This window comes from Gordionus sp. m RMFG-2023, chromosome 4 (genome assembly GCF_954871325.1).
Source record: "Gordionus sp. m RMFG-2023 chromosome 4, tfGorSpeb1-WG-v2, whole genome shotgun sequence".
In the NCBI taxonomy this organism is placed as follows: Eukaryota; Metazoa; Nematomorpha; class Gordioida; order Chordodea; family Parachordodidae; genus Gordionus; species Gordionus sp. m RMFG-2023.
This window is the reverse complement of record NC_088778.1, coordinates 7,609,512-7,632,856: the sequence shown is the minus strand read 5'-3', so window position 1 is coordinate 7,632,856 and position 23,345 is coordinate 7,609,512. Positions and strand designations below refer to the sequence as shown.

The window sequence follows — 23,345 nt, the reverse complement described above, 5'->3', positions numbered from 1 at the left end:
TCGGAAAACAACCTCATTTGCTAAACATCAACCAAAATTAATTAAAATGTAATAATAAAATTAAGATTTTTTAAACAAATTTGGCAGTTTCTACCAAAATGAAAAATAAACAAAATACCAATTCACTAGCCTTTGGCTGTATCTATATAAGGAATTTTAATTTATTTATTAAAGAAAAATTGTTGAATGATATTTTATTGCAAAATTGTCAAACTTTGGAATAAATTTTAACTTCAGAAAATGATATATAGTAATGAGTGAGGTTAATCTTTAATGTGAAAAACCGATTTCCATTAGTTCTATTATAATTGGATAAATAACTCGATAAAACTTATTTCTTTCCATAAAATGGGTATCCATTTATCCAAATTTATATATTACATTAAGAAACCTGTTAGCAATATACTGATCTTTATCACTAGTGTTGAGACCGAGTTTTTATGCTTAACATAATTAAACCTTATCTTCCGCCAAACATGACGTAAAATAGATCGACTAGTTTTCCCAATATAAATTCTATTGTAAATTGATCTTACTTAAACTTACAAGATATAGAAGAAAAAAATCGATACGATTTCGCTAAAATAAAACCGGAAATTGTAAATGTTTTACATATATTTTTAATTGTCTATATATAATTTTCAATTCTCAATTATACTTTACTAATTACTAAAGATTTATTGATTTAAATGGGTTTCATAAGAAAAAATTAAATAGTGATGCCAAAATAGATATCTTATATGCTTTTACCCTATGTTTTTGTTAGTTTATATGGATAATTTTTTACGCTATTCGCGATACTCCCCGTCTGAATTATTATGACCCGATAATAAATTAAGTGACTCTAAGGTGAACCTGAATATTTTTCTTAACAATGTTGACATGGGGAATAAGTGTCATAAACAGAATTTATATCTAGTTAATGAAAGACGTATTTTAATTCAATTAAAGCTATTCACTGTCTTAAAATCCCATCACCATTTCTCCAATATTTTTTAAATCAAAATTATATATATTTATTTACGGTCATTTAAACTTTTGATTTATTTGATTTTTTATTTAATTATTTATGATTTGTCACATTGTTTTGTTTAATGTAAAGAATGAGCATTATTAAATTATATTAAACATTTTTCCTTTTTCAAATCTTTCGGATATAAATTAATCTATCTGCCAAATTGAGTTATTTTTTTAATAAAAAAAATATATTCTTTTAATTTTAAGGTATATTATATAGATTTTTCATATTTAATTTATTTAGAAAATATGCCGGTATTTGATTTATTAGTGATGCAAAATCGCTCCATTTGGGCCGATTTTTAAAAATGACTTACTCAATATTTTAGCCAGAAAAATATTGTCTAAGCCGCGAGATTTCGCTAATAGTTGTCCAAACTTTTGTGCCATATATGAGCAAAATCTTCAGCCTCGCGTAATATTTTTCTGGATAAAATACTGAGTTAGGCATTTTAAATAAATCGGCCCAAATAAAATGATTTTACATCACTATGATTTATTATTCTGGCAGATAATATATTTACTAGTTTATTATTTTTAAAATTTTGTGTATAAGAGGGTCTTGGCTCACTTCTTTGTCGTTTCTATTAAAACTCAAAACGCTATAATTAATCCTCGACATTCCGAACCGCTGATTTGGGTTTCTATTGTCTGATTTATGGATAAAATTGAATTATAAACTACAGACTTATAAATATGCTGATATACAGATATTTAAAATTTAATAAGCTAATTTAAAATTTAAAATTAAATTGAAGCTTACATAAGTTATTTTTATAAAATATTTTAGGTTTATAATTTAAAAAATCTAAATTCCAAAATAACTCAATCAGGGGCGTCACAGCCCTTACAATCTCAGGATATTTTTGTAAAATTATTTTCAATTTTCATGGGGCTCTTCAAATTTTTGGGGGCTCGATTTCTTGCTCACCCTAGTGATCCTACTAAACTCAACGTTTCAAATATGTTTTCTAAAAAAATTCATAAATTTTAATGCAACCTTTATATGCTTTATCTATTTGTCCCCTATTTTTTATTGCAGAATATTTGAGCTACTTTACTTTAAAGAAGTGAATTATGAGAATGTATAAATTTTTACCAGCGTAACCCTGAATTCATATTCAGCGGAATTCAGAGTAATGCTTATGATTCGATTTTGTTAGATTGCAAAAACAAAAATTGAAATTTTAGGTGATAATAATAAATATAATATTTATTTACCCTGGCATAGTTTTATAAATTGTTTGAAACATATAGAAAAAAATGGGGATAATCCTTTGCAAACCTTTAAATATAAAAATTTGAGCTGGCAAAATATTCAACACTTCAATTATGGTAGCATCTTTAAGCAAATTGAATAATTTTTCTAAAGTATAATATATTTTTTATTACTTAGCTAGGCTAAATTATTTTACATCACGAAAAATGATAGCTTAAATATTTGGCTTTTAATAGCTAGTTATCCATAATCAATAAATTTTATTTCAGGTATACATTTGTAGGCGCGTAGCCAAGAATTTTCTACGTAAGAGTAATTTTTTTAAAAAAATTGAAATGATTTTTTTCGAATATTGATAAATATTAGAACTAATCATCATTCAAAATATTAAGCTTAATATTTTTAAAGATATTATATGTATATGCAAATTAGTAGGCAGTGTAGCGTCATTATGAAAAGGTTCGTAGGAGCTCAAGCCTCCTGGAAACTTTGAAGAGCCCTCTTTAAAATATTGACTTTTTTAGATAAAATTCTTTCTTTTTTTACATATTTTAGAGAATTACTTTTAATATGCTAATTTCAGATAGAATTTTTTTTTCCTTCATAGATAGAATTACACCTTCTTTTTTTTTTACTAATATGAGAATTTTTAAAATTATAGGTATTCTAAACATGTTAGAATATATTTCCATTAAAATAAGATTTTAAATTTATAAAACGAGCTTAAAAAATGGTTTGAAGTTGAAAAAATGACACATCGACGCTAACATATATCTGGTAGTCATATGACGATTAACAAATATTTGCGTCAAGATTTGTAACAAAAGTGTGATACCAAAATGGTTATTTTTTAAATTAAAGATACTTTTACAATTCAAAACTTTTTATATTTCTTCATGAATATTTTATTATAAATAAGTTGTTTAGAATATATACAGAGTTGGGTTGAGTACCCCCACCCCCTAGCTACGCACCTGATAAAGTTATAAAAGTCTTAGGATTAAAATAAAGCTAATATTCTGCATCCTATTATATTAATAATAAAGGCCCATGAATGTATACAACAGTTTTTCTAATAGCTTAATGTTATAGTAATTATTCAAGGGTAGTCGGCGTTATTATAAAGTATAAAATATCTAAAATTTGTTTTATTTTTTTGTGAATAAGGAAACTATCTATGCTTTTATTTCATCAAGACAATTATCAACTATTATTATAACCGTCCATACATAATATCGATTTTCACATTAGTGTAACATGGGATTTATGGTAATCCATTTATATATTATTCCCTCTTCCAACACGCAACAAGAGTGGGGTGCCATGCTCCAAGAATACTTGGAGAATACACTCTATAATTCCCTGAACAATAGATTCAGGATGAATAAAAAAAATTTACACAATCCAAAAACCTTGGGTTGTAATTAAGTTTAGAAATAAGTTTTGCTTTAGAAATTTGATTAAGCCACACAATTGCATTATCGATGCACAGAAGACTTAGCTATTTCATTTTCCTCTTGTATATAAGATCCACTAGAGGGTGGGAGAGAGTATAACACAAAGGCTCGAGCCCCCTAAAAAATTTGAAAATCCTCCTAAAACATTTTTTTTAAATATCTAAAAAAGGATAATTTTGAAAATATTAGCCCAAAAAATTATAATATTTTTGAGCTTCCTGATTTGTAAGGGCTAGTGACACTAGTGTTATTAACATTAGTATGTAAATATTTTTGTTAGATTTATAGATTATTAACCTTACATATTTCTATTTTTGAAATTTTTGGTCAAGTATATCATACGATTATAATTAGAACAAATGTATTATAAATACTAAAAAGGGAGAATTTTTATATATAAATATTTTTGTTTTTTAACGATAATGCACCTTTTTTTTTTACAAATTCAAGTCAAGGCTACATTTATTATTACTTTGATACAAAACCTTTTTTAAATAATGATAGATATATCCAATTTTTGAGAGAGGATGTGGGGCAGCGTTTTGGTGAAAGGAAAAAAACTGGAGGCAAAAATAGACCTATATTTCTCCCTAATCTCCAAAATTTAATTGCGTACGCCCCCATGAACCTACCCTCCTCCCCCGAAAAATATATGGAGGCAAATTACTTACCCTGCTAATATAGAGACCTAAAACTTTAAAATTTGTTAAGGACAAAAATATTTCTATGTTTCCACTTTCCTCAATCCTGGTTGTCTTTTGAAATATTTTCTTAATAATATCCAGCTCATTATTTACCCCCTTTCCCTCTTTAAAATCATCTGTTCTGTTATTTATAAAATAGTTTCTCAATTGACCCATAATCTCCATTAAATAAAGGTTTCTTAGTAACTTAAAAAAAATTGACATAGGTAATTTGATATAGGTCATCGGCCCGGTTATTTTTATTTAGTTAGGTCTTTTAACTTTTTTGCTAATAAATAAGGAACTTTAATTTATACATCGAAATTTATGAAGTAAAGTTTTATTTATATTTTTTATAAATTTTTCTATATATATAAAAGTATAACTACTACATTGATTTAACAAAAAAGAAAAGAAACTTGAAAATGATAAAATTTATTTGTTTTCTTTTTTTATAAAAAAAAATGCATCGGGAACCTTCTTGGGATAAATATAAAAATTATGTATATTGTACAAATAAATAAGAAAGCGATATAAATAAAGTCGAAGCTTTGTAAAATAATTTTGAATTACATATATAATAATTATGTCTAATCTAATTATTATCACTTATTTATATTGAGTATAAAAATTATGTTAAAGTTAAATTTAAAAAAAAATAAGAATGTTAATGACTAAAAGTAGTATTGTTAAAAAGCCCAATTCGGATCCATTTAAAAAATACGGTCCGATTAAAATTATAACCAAAATAACATGATGTAGGCGCCTAAAGATTTTGCACATAGCTGGCAGAATTGCTTGAACATCTATTTGTCAAATCTTGATGCTTAAATAATATATATTTTAACTAAAATCTTAATCGGGCCGTTTTGAAAAATCGACCCATATCGGGCTTTTAAACAACACTAACTACAAGTAATCTCCTCTTTCTTTTATAAAAGAGAGTATTACCATAAATGGGACATTAAAAATTAAGTTTTAAAAATGTTTATTTTTTAAAAACATGTTATCACTTTTGAGAATTTAAAAAATAAAATATAATAATAATACATTAGTTTAAAATTAAAAAAATTACTTTCAAAAAAAAAATTGTTTATAAAATTATTACAAAGTAAAGCCGTAATATTTATCCATTTTACTCTTTTTTTTGCTTTAGGCTGCATTCTTTGTGGGATCCGATATGGCAAGATTTAACAGCTGATCGATTTTTAGAATCTTGTTTATGGATTTACAATTCCATACACGATAATGATCCAAGAATTATTAATTTTAATGAAGAAAAATTGATCTCATATACAGAGTTTAAAAATCGATCAGCTAACAAATCGTGCCGGATTGGATCCCACCAGCCTTATTTCGAGCAATATTTAGTTGTTTTCTGGAAAGTTGGGCCAAAAATAGATTAGTAGCTAACGAAAAGTAAAAAAAAAATTGGACGATTAAGGTTAAAAAAAAATTTATTAAGAAAGTGACCACTGAATCGCTGTGTATTCTTCCTGTCCAATGATATCATCTATCTGGCAATGAACGCGTTTATTGACGACGTCCAATAGAATTATTTTGTTATAAGGGTTAGAATTTTTTAATGCTACATAATTGCCGAAGACCCCACTAGAGCTGAGAGATATGTTGGTACGGGGTCTTGCGGAATGAATTTTATTTCCTGATCCACCTTTATTATAGGGCGAATTTCTGTAATTGTCAATGGCGTTGCGTCTAAAGTGATATTATATTATATAGAGGTTATAAGTATATATTAATTATTTTAGTTCCGAATTGTTACTGATTAGTATATTTTCAAATATATATCTCAGAGATCTTCAAGCCTCAAGGGATGGGTCCTAATTTAACTTTTATAAATAAACCAGGGGCCTTAATATTTTTTTTAATACCCGTGTCGGGCCTGAATGTATATTATAGAACGAAATATTTTAAATAGCCATCAATATCAATAAAAATTAAAAAATAGAGAAAATATATTTTAAAAAAATTAGTACAGGTCTCTGATATATCTACAATTAATTCTTTGTTTATAAAGATAAATTACGGTAAGGGTTTCAAACTTTTCTTTCTTATTCATCGATGTTTCGAGGGTGAGTGAATAATCGTTGATTATATCGAAACTTGACCTATTGATCACGTTGAATACCACAATCCCATTTTGTTGGTTCGAGGCGAAAAGTAAATCAAATGTGCCCAAGTTATAGGAAGCATGGAAAATACGAACGTCAGGATTTATGGGAGCAACAATATCGAAAAGGTATTTGAGACCTTTTTTTATTAATTTATCCATGTGAAGTTTTATAATCAAATAATGGGATTGGAGAACCATATCAAGGTTTGACTATATTGATATATTATGTAAAAAAAATAGATGAATTATAATATGGTAAAATACCATTGATTTGATCAAGCTGATGAAATTTGATAATTCTTGTCTTTTCATCTACCGATGCCAAATATGATTGATCGGGAGAGACCAGTGGGATTCCATGCACGTCTGCTTGGTACTTGATTACGGCGTCGCTCAGAATATCTATCAATAAATATCCTTTATCGTAGCCCATGGTGTTGAAGCATCTCACTATTATAAAGCCTCCTGCACATGTTTTAATTATTATCTTTTATTTAGTGGGATTTGTTTAAATTCGTTTTCATTTAAAAAATATTTATTTAGTCCTAAATTATAATGTACGGACTTAAAAAAAATGTTACCGTAGATGTAAAAGGCTACATTTTGAGGTAGACATTGATGTGGACTTAAGTCAATTATACTAACATATTTAAAGTATCGTAGGTCTAATTTGTAAAGTCGCATTTTGTCACTATGAGTTGTGTATCCAAATCTCGCTTGAATTATTTTATCTTCCATAGAATCCGGTAAAAAAACATCCGTGACCTATGTCCACCATTAAAAATAATTTTTTTTAAAAAATCGAATTATGGACAATAAGTGAATGCTTTCTTCAGTTTGATTATAAATTTTATTTTTTTTCAGTTTAGGCTAAACTTTCGAATTTTAAAATTTTAATGAGATCATATGTTAAGTTTTTATTATTTTCTAGAATTATATTTTGGACATATTTGGATTTTTATATAAAAAAAACTTATATATGTAGGGGAAATGTGCCTTAAATTGCCATGTGTGAAGACTGGCCACCACCCTTTAACTTTTTATCTATTGGATCAATATCTCTCAAAATTGGTCAAATGTGTATATTTATGATATGTACCTTACCTAAGTTTATTTATTGAATAGAGCAATTCAATAAAAAAATATTTCAATAAACTGTTTTAAGTACTCTTTCTGGAAAAATCACGTTACACATTTTTTTGTTTGGTGAAAAAATTACTAATTTAGATTACTGATATTTTATATAAATATTATCCTTAGGCATTTAGCATTATTCACACAAAAAATTAGACTTTAAAAGCTTTATTTAATAGACATATAAGGTGCTTAATAATAATAGAGAGGTGAGTATTGACTTGCCATGTATTGATTGGCTACTCGTACATTCACATATTCTTATTAAAATGAAAAGCTCTTGCAAAACAACATTTGGTGAAATAAAATGATGAACAAGCTTAAGAATGTTTAGTAAAATGATAATTAAGATATTAATTTATAATATTATCATTTAATAGATGTGGTAATAAATTGAGATTTTAATACTAATTAAATTAGTGTATAATTAATTTTTTATATAACTAAAAAATGTAGAAATATATCAATATAGGTCTTTTACAAGTATTTCATATTGTATTATTTCATATTTATAATAAAATTCTTAAATAATATATTATGGCCAGTTAACACATAGTATAGTATATGGCCAGTCAATACATAACAACTTACATAATCTCATTTAGCTCATAAAGTATTATAATATATCTTTGATTCAAATTTTATTTTAAAAATTAATATTTAGGTTACACATTGATATAAAATTTGTTTGGTCAAACATAAATTTTAATACCTTTTTATTCAAAAAAGCAAAAACATGGCCATTCATAGCACATTTCCCCTATATATTTTTTCTATAAAGTTTCAAATGTTTGTTAATCATAATTATTTTTGATAATTTGGACTTAGCTTTATAGAAAAATAAAACTTAAAATTTGATATAATATAATATATAAAAATGCATATTTTAATTAGTAAATTTTAATTTTTTCCCCGTTCATTTTATAAAATTTGTATTTGTGGATAGATTAAGATTTAGGAAATATAGTGAGTAAAAAATGTTTAAATTTTAAGAGAATTTTGTTTTATAGAAAAATGGTGTAGTATAGATATCAGTGTTGTTAAATGGCTCGATTTGTTACGATTTTTTAAAAATCGCTAACTCAATATTGTATCCTAAAAAATATTGGCTAAACCCCGAGATTTCGCTAATAGATGTCCCAACCTTTGTGCTATCTATGACCAAAATCTTCATGCTTGCATAATGAGGCCGTTTTTATTGCCTCAAATCGAGCCCTTTGCCAACACCACTTGATATAATAAATGTGGTGTAAACTTTATTTATTTTATATAAAAAAAAACATTATTTTATTCTTTCATATTAACTTCGTCGAAATGTTCTTCTATGGGTTCTGTATGAATGATATTGTGTGTTCCAGATTTAGATGCTTCCCTTATGACCTGCAATCCTTTTAACCTTGGCCTAGATATATTTCCTCTATGAGGCTCACTGATGACCCAAACTTGATCGACGTTCGAAACGTATTTCAGTTGAAGTGGATTTATATCTACCATTAATTCCTGTAGATATTTATATATATTTAACCTCAAAATATTAAGAGAGAATAAAATTTCAATATATATACCTCTATAAACTTTTTCCCGATTATGTCAAATATGATGATCCTGTTGACATCTTTCTGTAAAACGTACATGAATTTGTTTCGAACATTTACAGCCGGTCCCCATAGACATTTTGTGCTCATTTTGCATAAATAATAGCGAGACAAATCGTTTCTCTCTAAAGCAGGGCTACCGTTATCATTCTTGGAATCGTGATTGATATGATTGGCGTATAGGTCTTTATCCAAGGAATAATTTAAAATGGATATTTTGGAGTTGTGCCGAATTCTGTCCCTCAATTTGCATTCTTGGGGATCATATATTTTCAAGCCCGATTCATCAAATATATAAAGGTCGTGTTTATCGACGTGTCTTTGTTCTTCTATAAGTACATAAAAATACATAAGACATATTATTTTTCAAAAAAAGTTTGAGTCTTTTGATTAACCTAATAAAATTGTCGACTTTTATGAACATTAAAAGAGATAGTGCTTTTAGCCAAAAAATATTCAAACGATTTTTGTCAATAGACGCATAAACCTACCACCTATGAGCTAAATCTCCGGGCTTGCGTAATATTTTTTGGCTAAAATATTGTGTTAAATGTTTTTAAAATCGAGCCGTCTAACATTACTAGCATACATCTACACTTAAATAAAACAATCTTACTTAATATATAGTATAACCACTTTCTTTACATGCTTAACCAAAAATTATTGAAAAATTATATATAATATAAGTAAGCTGAACAAAAAAAAGGGTTTAAACCATAATCGAAATTCATGGTGGGATCTTCAACGACGAATAAATCAGAATGGGCTTTGCTTGTACCGGCCCTATTAGTGAATTGGCAAGTGTAAGCGCCAGTATCCATATAGTTAACGTTTTCGATGCTTAATATGGTGCCATTTCCTTTCATTTTAATATTAAGTTTTAAATAAAATTAATATAATGGTATTTCAAAATCTTAAAATTTTTTCAGAATATTTATTGAATTCTACAATTTTTAGAAAATTTATAAAGCATTATATAAATGCAGTGTGTCAGGATAATGGGCAAACATCCAATTTATATACTGCTAAAATAGCTTGTAAACATTCCCTTTCAAGCAACGATTATAATTTCAGTAGTAATCTAGAGCAAGGTGGCGATATTTTACTCAGCCAACATACTATACCAGAACAGGATGTATGCTAACTTTTGGGGAAAGAAGCTATTGGAACTCACTAGACTTGTTCTATACCTGCAACCAGTCAGCGTCTACATAATAGAATCTGGAAACCCCCTCCCCTCAAAAATCTTATCACCTTCAGCAGCTATATTCCCACATTATTAATTGCAAGTTTTTAATTATAATGGTATTCCCTTCATAAATAATCCAATAATTATAAATTTTTTTAAATGTTCCGCTTAAAAATATTTTTGTTTAGCCAATATTATCTAATAGAAATAAGGGGGGGGGGGGGGAGGAGTTGACACAATATCGGCATTGAAATTAAAGGGGGTGGAGTATGAGAAGGAATTTGTAAAAACATTTCATCATTATAACAAAGAGGCTAGAGTGTAAAAAGTTTGAAGGAACTTTAAAATATATGGGAAAATAATAGAGGGGAAATTTTAATAGCTTAAAATGATTTACGAGAACAGGCAAATTTTCTTTGGGGGGGGGGGGACTTCTACCAACTATCATATAACTATGAATTAAAAAGTATCTTTTAACACAAATATCGTTTAACCATCTTCTTCATTTATTAAGTTTTGTTAATGTGACTTATTCCTCCACCGGTATAGGCTAAATGACGGATTATTTGAAAATTGACAATATTAATTAATAACATGATTTATCTGTATATATATATATCAAAATTTATTTTTATATTCATAATTTTAACTAGGTCTTTGTTATATTTGATTATATTTGTTTTTATTCTTATGATCTAAATTTTTTACAAATACATTATATAATCGCATTATATAGAGGTTTTGTTCATTTTTTGCCTGAATATACAAAATTTTTACAGATATTATACAGTTATAAAAATATAATTTTGTTTAAAAATTTATTCTTCCAAGGTGTCTTGTATCTTATATATTTTATGAAAAAAGATATAATATTTTGTATCTACGATGTATTAGAATACAATATTTGAACATTTTTTACCCAACCCTGTAAATTATCATTATACATATATAGAAATTTCTAAAAGAGGGTCATGTTGAATCCTTTATAGACTTATGGTAAAACCTGTATAATTAAGGCGCCGTTGGGAGGAAAATTTTTAAGTTAAATTAGAAAGTTGCCCATTTTATCAAGACTTTAGTGTTAAATAGGAATTTGATTTGGACTCAAAATTTTTAGTCAAAGGGAGTTTTCCGAACTATCAAGAGCCCAAATTAGACAAATTTTACTGTAATATCCTCCTATTAAATAAATACGTATTATGTAAGGTTATCATTGCAATAACGAATTATGTTAAGTTGAAATTATGAAGAATCGTGATTTTTAACTTAAAGTAGGGCCCGCTACGGTAAACAAAATAATTTAGGTTTTGGCTGGGTCGGGCTTAAATTTTCAAATATAATATCATTAAATTTTGTTAAATAAATTGATATATATATTAAAATTCTTGCAAGAAACAAGGCGCTAATGTTTTTTATCTGTAGAGTATTTCTTTTACAATAAAAAAAAAATTAAAATTTTTATATATTTAAATAAATTCGCATCGGGCCAGTTGGTTAAATAATTTTCATTTCGGGTGAAAATATTCGGGACAAATAAAATAAATTTCTTTTAAGATCGGGCCGAGAGGGCCGGGTTTGAAAATTGGGCTCGATGCAGATCACTATGAGGAACACTATAATTTAATACTCTAAAAATACACCCAGAAAAATAAAAATAAATTTATTGTAAGCAAGCAGTACCATAAAATTTGTAGACACTTCTATCATTATGCCCCAACTCATTGTTTTCAGGGATAACTTCTTTTGATAATGATACGCCAATGTTGGGAAAATTAAAATCATTTACCTCGACAACGCTCACGTTTCTCCGAATTAATTTTTCATTTTTATACCTTTATTATGTTTATAAATACAGGGCATTTATTGGTATTATGAATTTTTAAAAAAAAATACAATACCATTTTACACTTTCGTAACCAGGGTATGAATCTGATTGGCACATTATTCTGACACTTTTAACCCTTCCCGCCTTGATCATTTGGCCCCGGGCTGGCTTGATTCTTACACTAGGGAGTGCTATTATATGGACTACGTATGTTTGATAGATTTGATTCGTTTCGGCCAATTGATAACTGTAATTTCCAGCCATTTCCATTTGCGCGTTCATCAAATAGAGAGAACCGTCCGGAAATATCTAATAATAAGTTTCAAAAAAATATAACTAGATTTATCAAAGATGCACTGAGACTTTCTTCTTATTACTAAATAAGCATTTAAACTCTTCACCTTATAATAAAAAATTTCTTTCCATCTTAAATTTAAAAAAAATTTCAGTGTATAACTTTGATATCCTCAAATTCCCTTTCATTCAATTCGACATCGTAACGTTTCCAAATGATGGATGCTGGCAATACAAATTTTGCCCCACATTTTAATTTTAGATTTGATCCAACTTGGGCAAATTTTACTTCCTCTAGAATTCGAGAATTCAATGAATCAACATCTATTTATTTTTTTCAAAAAAAATTTACATTTAAAAAAAAGTAAATGAAATCGCTTCCTAAAAAATTATGAAAATTAAAGCCTATTCGTGATGACAAATTTTTTCGACTATTTTTCTAAACTTTAATAAAATTAACAAGCCATGGTTTTATATTTTCATTTCAAAAATTTAACATTTGGAGAGAAAAATATTTAAAAATTGCGCAAAAAATTGAATTGCTATTTTTTTTATATAAGTGTAAGTCTTAACCACACTAGCTTTTTAATCCTGTAAATAATTTTAAAAAAAAAGAAAGATGGAATGTCTTTTGGCTGAATTAATTTATACAAGTTTTTTTCCCTGTTTTATTTATCGATATAAAATTTTTTACGGAAGCAGTAACTTAAATAATATTATGATTATATAATATTTTGATTCAGAACAAAATTAATTATAAAGAATTATCAAGTTGTTTTTATCTAATTTTAGTTTACCTTTTTAAGGCAGGCTCCCTGGTTTCCCCAATATTTATTATATAAACAATAATTCTATATATTGTTAGGAATGTACTGAAAATCCGCTAGTTAGAATTTTTTCTTCTATCCCCCCATAAAAACGAATTTCAAAATAACTTTTATATTAATTCTATATTGTATACTATGCTACTAAACTAAAAGTTTGGTAAAATTCGCTCAAATCCATCATGGAATCCTTATTCCGATCTCCTTCCTTGATGAGCGTTTCCAGATAGTTTTGTATCCTAGTCCATCGATAATTCTTCAACGCTTTCGACAAATCCTTTTCTCGAGATTTAGAAGTGAGTTCTTTTGGGGTCAAAAAATTGTCACCGTTAGTGTCCCAAAAACCGAAAATTAGGTTAATCAGATACGTATCATCTCCTAGCAAAATAAAAATTAAAATATTTGGTGAGATTTTAAAGAAAAATTTGCTCTACGTTTCTATTTATTTTATTTTTCCTTTCGGTCTGTCTTCTTTCTCACTTTCTCTCTCAAAAATGAAATCTATAAAAAAAAAATTTCACTGGCAAATGGGTCATTCCCATCTATGAATTCTCTTCTGTAGTAATCTACCAGCCATTGCTTAAAAGCATTGTAGCCGACATCTTTGAACGATTTTGATTCTTTAAAGAATTGATATTGTAAATAATAATAATATATAATATTGAGTAGAAAAAACGTAATCCGTGGTAATTTTTTTTGTTTTAACCCCTATCACATAAATTCCTGAAATGGGGGGAGGGGGAGGGATGAACATTTAAGGTCATCTAAAATCAATAATCATTTACTTTTGTCTTTGGGGAAGGAGTTTCGAGGTATATTTTCTGGGGACCGTTTAATTTGTTCCTCTTTCTTTTGGGCCTGATTTCTGGTAGGTAAAATATCATAATTAGCAGCCATGTTATTTGTTATCCTAACATTTTCAATCTCGTTTTTATCTTTGAATAACATCGCTTTCACTTGATTGTAACTTACATCATTCTGATCCTCCTCGTGGGGTAAAAATAATTTTGTAAAATTTTTTTGGGTTTTCCAAGAAATTCTTTGTGAAACTTGTTTAGATTTTCCCACCTTATTATCAATATATTTTCCACCATTTTTCCCCTCAACTATGTCCGATTTATCAATTTCTTCATCGTACTCGTATTCTTTAATAATTATTGAAATCAATTTTTTTTTTTATAAATTTTTATTTAGACACGCTATATCCGCCTTTCTAAAAAATGGTATAAATTGTTGTATCAGTTATTAATTTATAAATTCACTAAAAGGATAATAATAATTAAGTTACTAGTTTTTTTAAAATGATAAAATTATTATCAGAACTGTTAACCTAAATTGTTAAACCAAAATGTTAAAATTCCAAGAAAAACTTCTAATTTAGACACAACTAGTGTGAACTATTTTTATAAAAAAGTAAAAATATTATAAAAAATCTAAATTAAGAAGAAATAAACCATCATCGGCCGTAGTTCCGCTATTGGTAACAATCAGATTATTTTCTACCGAATCTCTACAGTTAGAGAAAAGAACTGGTCTTAAAGATCGATTCCTAAGACATGCCTTACGTAATTCGCAAGCGTTGAGGTAAATTACATGATCGGATCCGCATATTTTTCCGTCCCCTTTTCTGATAGCATTACTTTTTTTGACAAAAGTACTATCGCATTTTATCGAATTTTCGGATGGTAATTCGTCACACCCATCTACCTTCTCGCGATAATAGGCATTGTAAGATTTATAATACGAATCTCTAGGAGAAGAAGAAAGTGGGGTATAAGACGTCTTCTGAAATTCTCGTTTTTCAATAATGATAGGTCGAAAATACCTGTTAGGAAAATAAGATTGAGGTTTAATAATTTGGGGTAGTTTGGTTATACCATCATTAACACTACGAGGTACTTCTTCATTTATCACGTTATTATTTTGGTCACTACTTATTTCCTCGCTTTTGGCTCTAACCTTTTCCCTCATATTTTTGTTTTTGCCAAATTTCTCCTCCTTTTCATTATTGTTATTATCCTTTCTTCCGATTGATATTGCAGGAGAATCCTTTCTATCTTCTTTATTCAAGATATCCTCGTATCGTTTGTTTATGTCCTCTATGGCCTTACCGCCGTAATCCTCATCAGGTGACGAGTATTTCTCCTTATCTAATTTCTTTTCGTAACCCGGGAATTTTGATTCTTCTTCGAAATTTTCCTCCAAATCTCCTTCTCTTTTCTTTGGCGATTCGTAATTGGTGAGTTCTTTTCCGGTGTCCTCGAATTCTTTAAGATTTCAATTCAAAAAAAAAATTAATAGAAAAGAATGTTAATTTTTAAAAAATATCTAGAATTATGTTACTTATGCCTAAATTATTATATATTTTGTCACGCTCATTTATATAGTTTCTCTATAAACCTTTAAGATTTTATTTTATTTTTCATACCTATTTCTTAGGTTCTGAGATTATCCATTAAAAAAAATATTATTTTTAATTGAAGTTAATTGGTGGGGGAGAGAGGGGGGGGGGGGGGTAATTTATTTATATTAGGCTTATTTTACGGTAATTATGGATCCTTTATAATTGACAACACTTTAAAAACAAAGTTGAATCTAAAAATAAAATGATGCAGTGTTGACCAGATTTGATGGAAAACATTTTCATAATGTTTTAATATTATTTGAAAAAAAAATTATTTGATTTATAAAAAAAATTGTTAAAATAAGATATATATTCTTATCAATTTTTATAAGCACGATTAAAAAATATAGAAATGATTTAAATTATATCTGACACAATACTGTAGTTCCTATATATAAAAATTAAGCTATAGTATATCGTAAAAATATTATTCTTTTTTTTTTATTTAGCTATTTAACCAAATGATATTAACCTGCATAAGATTTTTTAAAATGTATAAATTTTTTTTATTAAGATTTTTCTTTTTAAAGTTGAAAATTATATGATTTAAAAAATTCTAAAATATTATTTTATTTTTTTTCCAAATTTCTATCTTGAAGATAAAATTTATTCCACAAAATATATTTATAAAATTTAAATACCCCCACCTCATTAGGTATAGGTTCTAAATCGCTAAAACAAAAATCGCTAAAAATTGGGAATCTGTCTTATATCTCCTAGAAAATTTTTAAAGTAAATTTGAAATTAACACTAATAGATGCTAGGGGAGTAAACACTTGAAATTTTCTAGGATATATAAACCAGATTCCCAATTTTTAGCGATTTTTGTTTTAGGGATTTAGAACGGGAACCTAAGAAAGAATTTTATTAATTCGTAAACAGACTTCTCTAAATATTCTCTTTCTCGGTGACATGCATCACCTATTTTTTAAATGTTATTCTTTATATAAAATTTATTGGGCTTGAAATTACAAATGCCTGGGTAAACTGCAAATACCAGGGTAAACTGCAAATGCTTAGTTAAAAAATTTTGATATATTCTCTATTAATTGGAGCAAGATTCATTTTTATGATATAAATAACTTATAAAAATTAAGTTAATACATATATTCAATAATAAACAGGGATGTGAACCCGAACCCTCGTATTTTGGCTGTACCTGAACCCGGACTTAAAATTGGAGGGTTCAAGGGTTCTAGGTGGTATAAAAAAAATTTTAAAATAAAAATATTATTTTAAAAAATAATATAAATTTTTTTTAATTTTATTAACTTTTTTTCGTGTAATCATTTATTTTATCTTCGCGTTTTTCTTTCAATTTTCTTCCTTGACTTCCATTTTATTTAGAGATTGATATCATAAATTATTTTCTAGGGTAGGTAATTATATTTTATTATGATAAATTTAGTTGACTATTTTGAAAGTGAATTATTTTGTAGTGCAATTTATTTAATCATAAGCCCTTATATAATAGAAATACTTTGATTAATAAGGTTGAGAGTTTGAAGTGATGGGCAAAGGTAAAAGAGGAAAGCCAAAACTTCAATTGGGCCATAAAGTTAGAGTTAATATAAAGAAGTATAAATTAGATAAAAGAGATTGTATGAATAATATAAAGTAGAGAGAGATGTTGAAGGTGCTTACCACCTGAAAAGGTGAAAGCTAAAGAGAAAAAAAAAAAATTTTATAGTGCAAGTAAAAATATTTTAATTTACATGATAATTTATTAATATGCTATATAATTGAAATACTTTGTTTGTTTACTTGTTTTATAAAATTTTATTAAGTGATTATTTTGTATTGTTAATTAAATATCATATTATTTAAACAATATCAAGACTTTGATTCTTTGAGCGGTATATTTAAATTAATCGAAATTGGCACTGTTTTCAATTATACCTTATTATTATAAGTTAACAAATATATTCTAAGTAGCATCAAATCAGTAAATTAGATTATAATTACATTTTAAATTTCAATAATATTAAATCCGCAAGTTAGCGTATTATTTTAATTTTTTATAAAATAATACGCCAATTTTTGGATTTAATATTATTATTAAAGGTTTTAAACTATTTATATGAGATAAAAGGAAAGCCAACTATGTATATTCCTTTAATATTGAATATATCTAATAATTTAATTTTTATAAGTTATTTATATCATAGGGAAATGAATCACTTCAATTAATAGAGTAATATATATATAAATTTTACCTAAGCATTTACAGTTTACTTTACAGTGTTAAATCCGCCCTGCCCGTTTTTCAAAAAATTGACCCGGCCCGGCTTTTTTAAAATATATTACATTTATTTTAATTTATATAGCTAAAAATGCCCATTTAAAATATTCAGTTTCAATATTCTTAAGGAGGGCTAATTTTAACCTTTTTTTCAAAAAATGTTATTTTAAAAAATATTTTTTAGGATTTTAAATTTTATTTCAAATATGTTATCTTATACATAAGTTTGCATGTTATTTTTAATTACTTTATATAATAATCGATTCATTAAATTAATTAAAGACCAATATTAAAAAATGTACTATATTTTTTTGCGGGTCCCCAAGCAAACTTTTCCGCAGATTTCTAATGCTTTTGAATCCGAAAAATTTTTATGTCATTAATTTTTTACAATTATTTTTTCTTTTCATTATTTTCTTTTTCTTATTGTAATTTATTTAACAGAATAAATGTTCGCCAAGTTATTTTTATAAATAATATCGATTTAGCGAAAAATCTTTATTCTGATTAAATATTCATTATGTAAGTATAAATATAGATAATCAGAAATTATGTATTATACACTTTTTTAAAAGGACAATTTGATTTTCTTTATTTTTTGGATATAAACACATTATAGTTACAATTTTTTTCTTACTTATAAATTTGGTGAGATTCTTATCACATTTAATATTTACTGTAATTATGCACTTATTTTACAAAAATAATTTTCCTTCTTCATTTTCTAACCCTATTTTCTCCTTTTTTAAAAAAATTTATTATTTTCATTAAATATAATAGCAAATTCCATTTTTATTTATGATGATAGAGCAGGAAATTTATCAAATTAAAAATATATTCATAAAATGCTAATTCAAAATTTTTAATTAAAATACTTGAAAATGGATGTTCTAACAGATATTTGTCCGGGTTGTAAGCACAGCTCATACACGGGAAAGTTATCCATGATATCAGAATGAAATGGAATAGACTATATTTCTAAAAAAAAAATTATAATTATTTTTATATAATTTTTATTTATCCTTTGAAATATTTTATATAAAAAATATAATAATCATAGTTAAGTAAGATAGTTTAGTTATGAAACTAAAAATTGTTAGAAAATTCATTTATAATTTATGTTTCCTAGCTGGGCCGAGCCTAAAAAAACTGAGTGTGCCAGATATTTTTTAAGTCTACTAAGATTATAAATTAACTAGAGAAAAAAGATCATGACTTTCTTTTAAAACCGTTAAAAATTACGACTACTGGATTACTGTTGTTAAACGGCCCAATTAAGATTTTACCAAAAATAACATTATCAAGCCTGGAGATTTATAGGTGACAGAAAGGTTGGACCTCTATTTGCCAAATTTCGAGGTTAGAATAATATTATTACTAAGATCTTAATTAGGCCATTTTTAAAAATCGACACAAATTGGACCCTTTAACAACACACTAATTACGACTTGGACCAGACAAAACCAGTTATCACTTTTTTGATATATTTGATGTCCAATTTAGGGGGAAGTCATTCATGATCGATGATAATTATTTTTTCATAAATTTGAAATGGGTCTATTTTTTATTTTTCTTACTATATAAAAAATTAATTTTATATATTTACCACTAATTTCCAGCCTGGAATTCGTTGATTATTAATTGAGGATTGGAATTTTAATTTTGATTCCATAATTATTTCTTTTTTCTTTTTAAATTTTGAAAAGCAAATCACATCTAAATTTTTTTTTTTTTAAATTTTAAGTTCAAATAAAAATTTTATATTTTATTGGTTATTGACAAAAAAATTTTAATTTAAATTCAAATAGTATAAAGCTCTGAAAAAGGCGAAAATAATTTTTATTTTCTAGCAAAATATTTCGTTAAAAAAAAATCTTTGGAAATATAAAATTCGATATATATCCTTCGATAATAATGCATATAATCATTTTATTTTTGGATAAAAAACACACACATTAAAAGAGAAAAATTCTTTCTCTTTAAATGCAATTTTTATCGATCGTATCTCATCTAAAAATAATATACAATTACATTACATTAATTTTTTTTTAGCCAAAGATAATAAATTCTGTGTGACAAGTATTTGTTTTTGATTTCGAATAATGGATTGGATCAATTGCTGTCACTAAAGGAGCCAATAAAATGTATTCAGATTTCAGAACGTCTCGATTCATTTTTAAGGAATACTTTTTTTTAAGAACATCTGAATAAAGAAAAAGCTCAGACCATTTGAATTCATGTAACATAAATATTCTAATCACCTATCGCATTTTTATCTTACCCTCTCTTTATTGAAATATAATAGAGGACTCAATATAAAGATTGTTTAACCCAATTATTTTAAAACATGAACATGAACTTATTTTGACCTCCTCATCCCCGAATATAACATCAAAATTTAAAAATAAAAGTTGAATTTACATAGACATGGTGTGAAAAAAACATGGCAGAAATTAATAAGGAGATATTCTTCCTTTCATCTACACTATTATTGGAGAATGGGTGGGGGACATGCATAAGAAACGTATTTATATGACTTTGAAAGGATATATTTTGACGGATGTCAAAATACATTGGTTTTCGAATATCATACTATTTAGACCTGTAATAGTGTAAAAGTATAAGATTATTTATCTACATTACACTTAGATAAGACCGGGCCTAAAGTTCCCGGATTAAAATTTAAACCTGGCCAGGCCGGCGCAGAATTTAATTAGCATTGGATCTCGTGTTCTTTTGTACATAACCTTTTTTTATTATTTATCGATTTTAGATTTTACAGAGTTTCATGAGTATGTTATATTTTATAAGGTTTTGATTTTTTAAAAAGAGAATATAAAAATGGGATATTTAGTTTAATATTCTGAATTAAAGTGTTTTGATTTGTAACTAATTTTTTTTATTTATTTTTTTATTGTGTTTTTATTAATATTAGCTCTATTTTTTCCTAATATTTCTCTCTTTTTTTAAAAAAAAGAAGTAAGTTTGAGGTTCAATCATATTTTATTATATATTACTAATGAATAATATATTTGTTGAGGGGGGGGGGGGGGTCTTCTTATTTTGTCGAGAAGAGAAAAAAAAGGGATAATCATTTTTTTTTCTTCATCTTTTACAATAAATAAAAAAAATAAAAGACGAAAAATAAAAATTATCTGAAATTAAAAATTCTTGTCGCGTAATAAAAGGAGAAGGAATAAATAAGTAAAGGGTTTTAATGATATTTTGTTCATATTTTTGAAAAGATCGGTCGAAAGTTAAAAAGGATGGAACAATTATACCTAGTTTTTTTTCCGGTGTAATTAAGAATTTTTTTTTTATAAAATTAATATTATTTATAGTAGCCATAGCTCATATCAGGCACTTAGTTTAGTTTGGAATACATGAAAAATAATGTTTTTGCTGTCGCGACGATATTATAATGCGGAATTTTAAACCGTCTAAGCTGATTTAAGATAATAATCAATTTCACAAAGTTTGAATCCTTAGGACGCATCTTAATATTTGTTGTTCTTAATTATGAATTCTATTAAAAATGTCATAAAATTTATATAGATATTGATATAATGTGAAATGTGATATCTTTAAAATATGTTTAAAGATGTATTTATTCCTATTTATTTAAAATATAAGAATAACTATTCAAAATCAATATACCTTGAATTTTAATTGGGAAAAAAAAATTGAGCTACGCAATCTTAAAGCTCTATTTTATTGTTTCGAATTTGCTTCTCCAAAAATAAAATATTTTAATTATTAGAAATATGAGGAAAGTTTTAATTAAATACTAATGAGTTTATGTTTTTCGAAAGATGCTATAATCGGCGGATATTGATTAAAAATATTATTTTTTTTTAAACTAGTAATTAAGAAATTATAGATATCTTTCATCATCGTATTAAAATTTCATCGATAAAAATGTTTCAGGTTTGAAATATTGTATGAAACTTTAACATTCACTTATTATATAGATTGGAGAATTTTATCAATATTTTTAAAAAAATTTAAATTAAGTAGTTAATTCGTTTTGAAAAAAATTCTACTTCATTTTTTACTATTCCAATTATGTGATAATAGTATGTCCGATGTAAGAATATATATTTTTTAACTTGAAGTATTTTTAAAAATTTCTTTTAACACTTATTTCTGCTTTATATAATGTGTAGTGGCATTATAGGTATAACGATATCCATTTGTAAGCTGTTTCTGGTATATAATATAATTTAGGCTAGATTCATAATTGATATTCCAAGAATTATTGAATATATATTAGAAATATAAATAAAAGTTTATTTCAAAATAATAAAGTAGTAAATTTTATTTTGGATTAAGGAATATGAGGAGGGAACTTCTATAAACTAAAGCAGATTCTTTTGGAAAAAAAAATTAGAGCGAGAGTTTACTTTGAGACTATTCAAAGTTTATTTTAAGTTATTATACTTATTTATAATAGTTATGAGTGTCAATCAATTATCAAATATTTAGTTATTAATGGGTGTTATCATGTAACTTATCCAATATACATTACTAAAATTTGCTACCAATTCGCTTTAAATAATATCAGATAAAAAATTCGATAAGAAAATTCGTAGCTAAGCCTAAGTATTATGGGAGTGGGGAAGGGAATTGGTAACTATTGCGTTCATAGCCATTTCAAATTCATTATCCTTACTCAGCTTCCTTATGTTCTGCTAACAAAAGATTTAAAAAAAAATTTTTTAATTCAATTAACAGATTTGAAAATGTTTTACTTTTTACTATCATAAATAGCTCAAAGCCGGAATTAGACAGGATAGGATGATACTTAAATCAATGATCCTAGCGACATCCCAGTTGCAAGAATCTTAACTCAGGAAGATGGGAATTTACAACACCTCATAAAAATATTAGCCAGAGCTTTGCTTTAAAGGGAGATGAATGGAGTTTTTTTTGGATAAAAAACTACCTCTCAAAGACATAAATGATAAAAACGTTGCAATCCTACCAATAACCTGTAAGCAGAGGCGGATTGAACATATACCTGGATGAGCATTTAATTAACTTACTTTAACGAATAAATGAAAGAATCGACAGATTCGCAATAATATCTGAATAATAATATATTTATTAGAGATAACCATTTTCAGACCAATGAAACATTTAGCAATTTTGAAATTGAAAATTTAAATCATGGGAATTTTCTTGAGATATCTATTATATCAAAAAAAGATAAAACTTAGAGACAAGCAAATTAACAGCAAACAAGACATCAATCTATTTGACGAATCATAAAAAAGAATGGATGTTATAATATGTATATTGTAAATAATTAATGGCCTTGGTCATCAC

The 23,345-nt window shown here is 26.4% G+C and overlaps 1 protein-coding gene across 1 annotated transcript; it reads right to left on the bottom strand.

Annotated features, from left to right (window-relative positions):
• Window positions 1-4,851: 4,851 nt before the first annotated feature.
• LOC135927908 (follistatin-related protein 5-like) lies at window positions 4,852-19,835 on the bottom strand. The gene is made up of 16 exons (XM_065464164.1): window positions 19,624-19,835; window positions 18,893-18,995; window positions 14,826-15,638; window positions 14,157-14,516; window positions 13,893-13,991; window positions 13,522-13,749; window positions 12,711-12,871; window positions 12,327-12,562; window positions 12,109-12,260; window positions 9,955-10,098; window positions 9,210-9,568; window positions 8,950-9,144; window positions 7,092-7,275; window positions 6,775-6,975; window positions 6,440-6,647; window positions 4,852-6,092 (listed from the first exon to the last, which is right to left on the bottom strand). The coding sequence occupies exons 1-16, from the start codon at window positions 19,687-19,689 to the stop codon at window positions 5,837-5,839; spliced, it is 3,765 nt and encodes a 1,254-aa protein (XP_065320236.1). The 5' UTR covers window positions 19,690-19,835; the 3' UTR covers window positions 4,852-5,836.
• Between the last annotated feature and the right edge of the window lie 3,510 nt (window positions 19,836-23,345).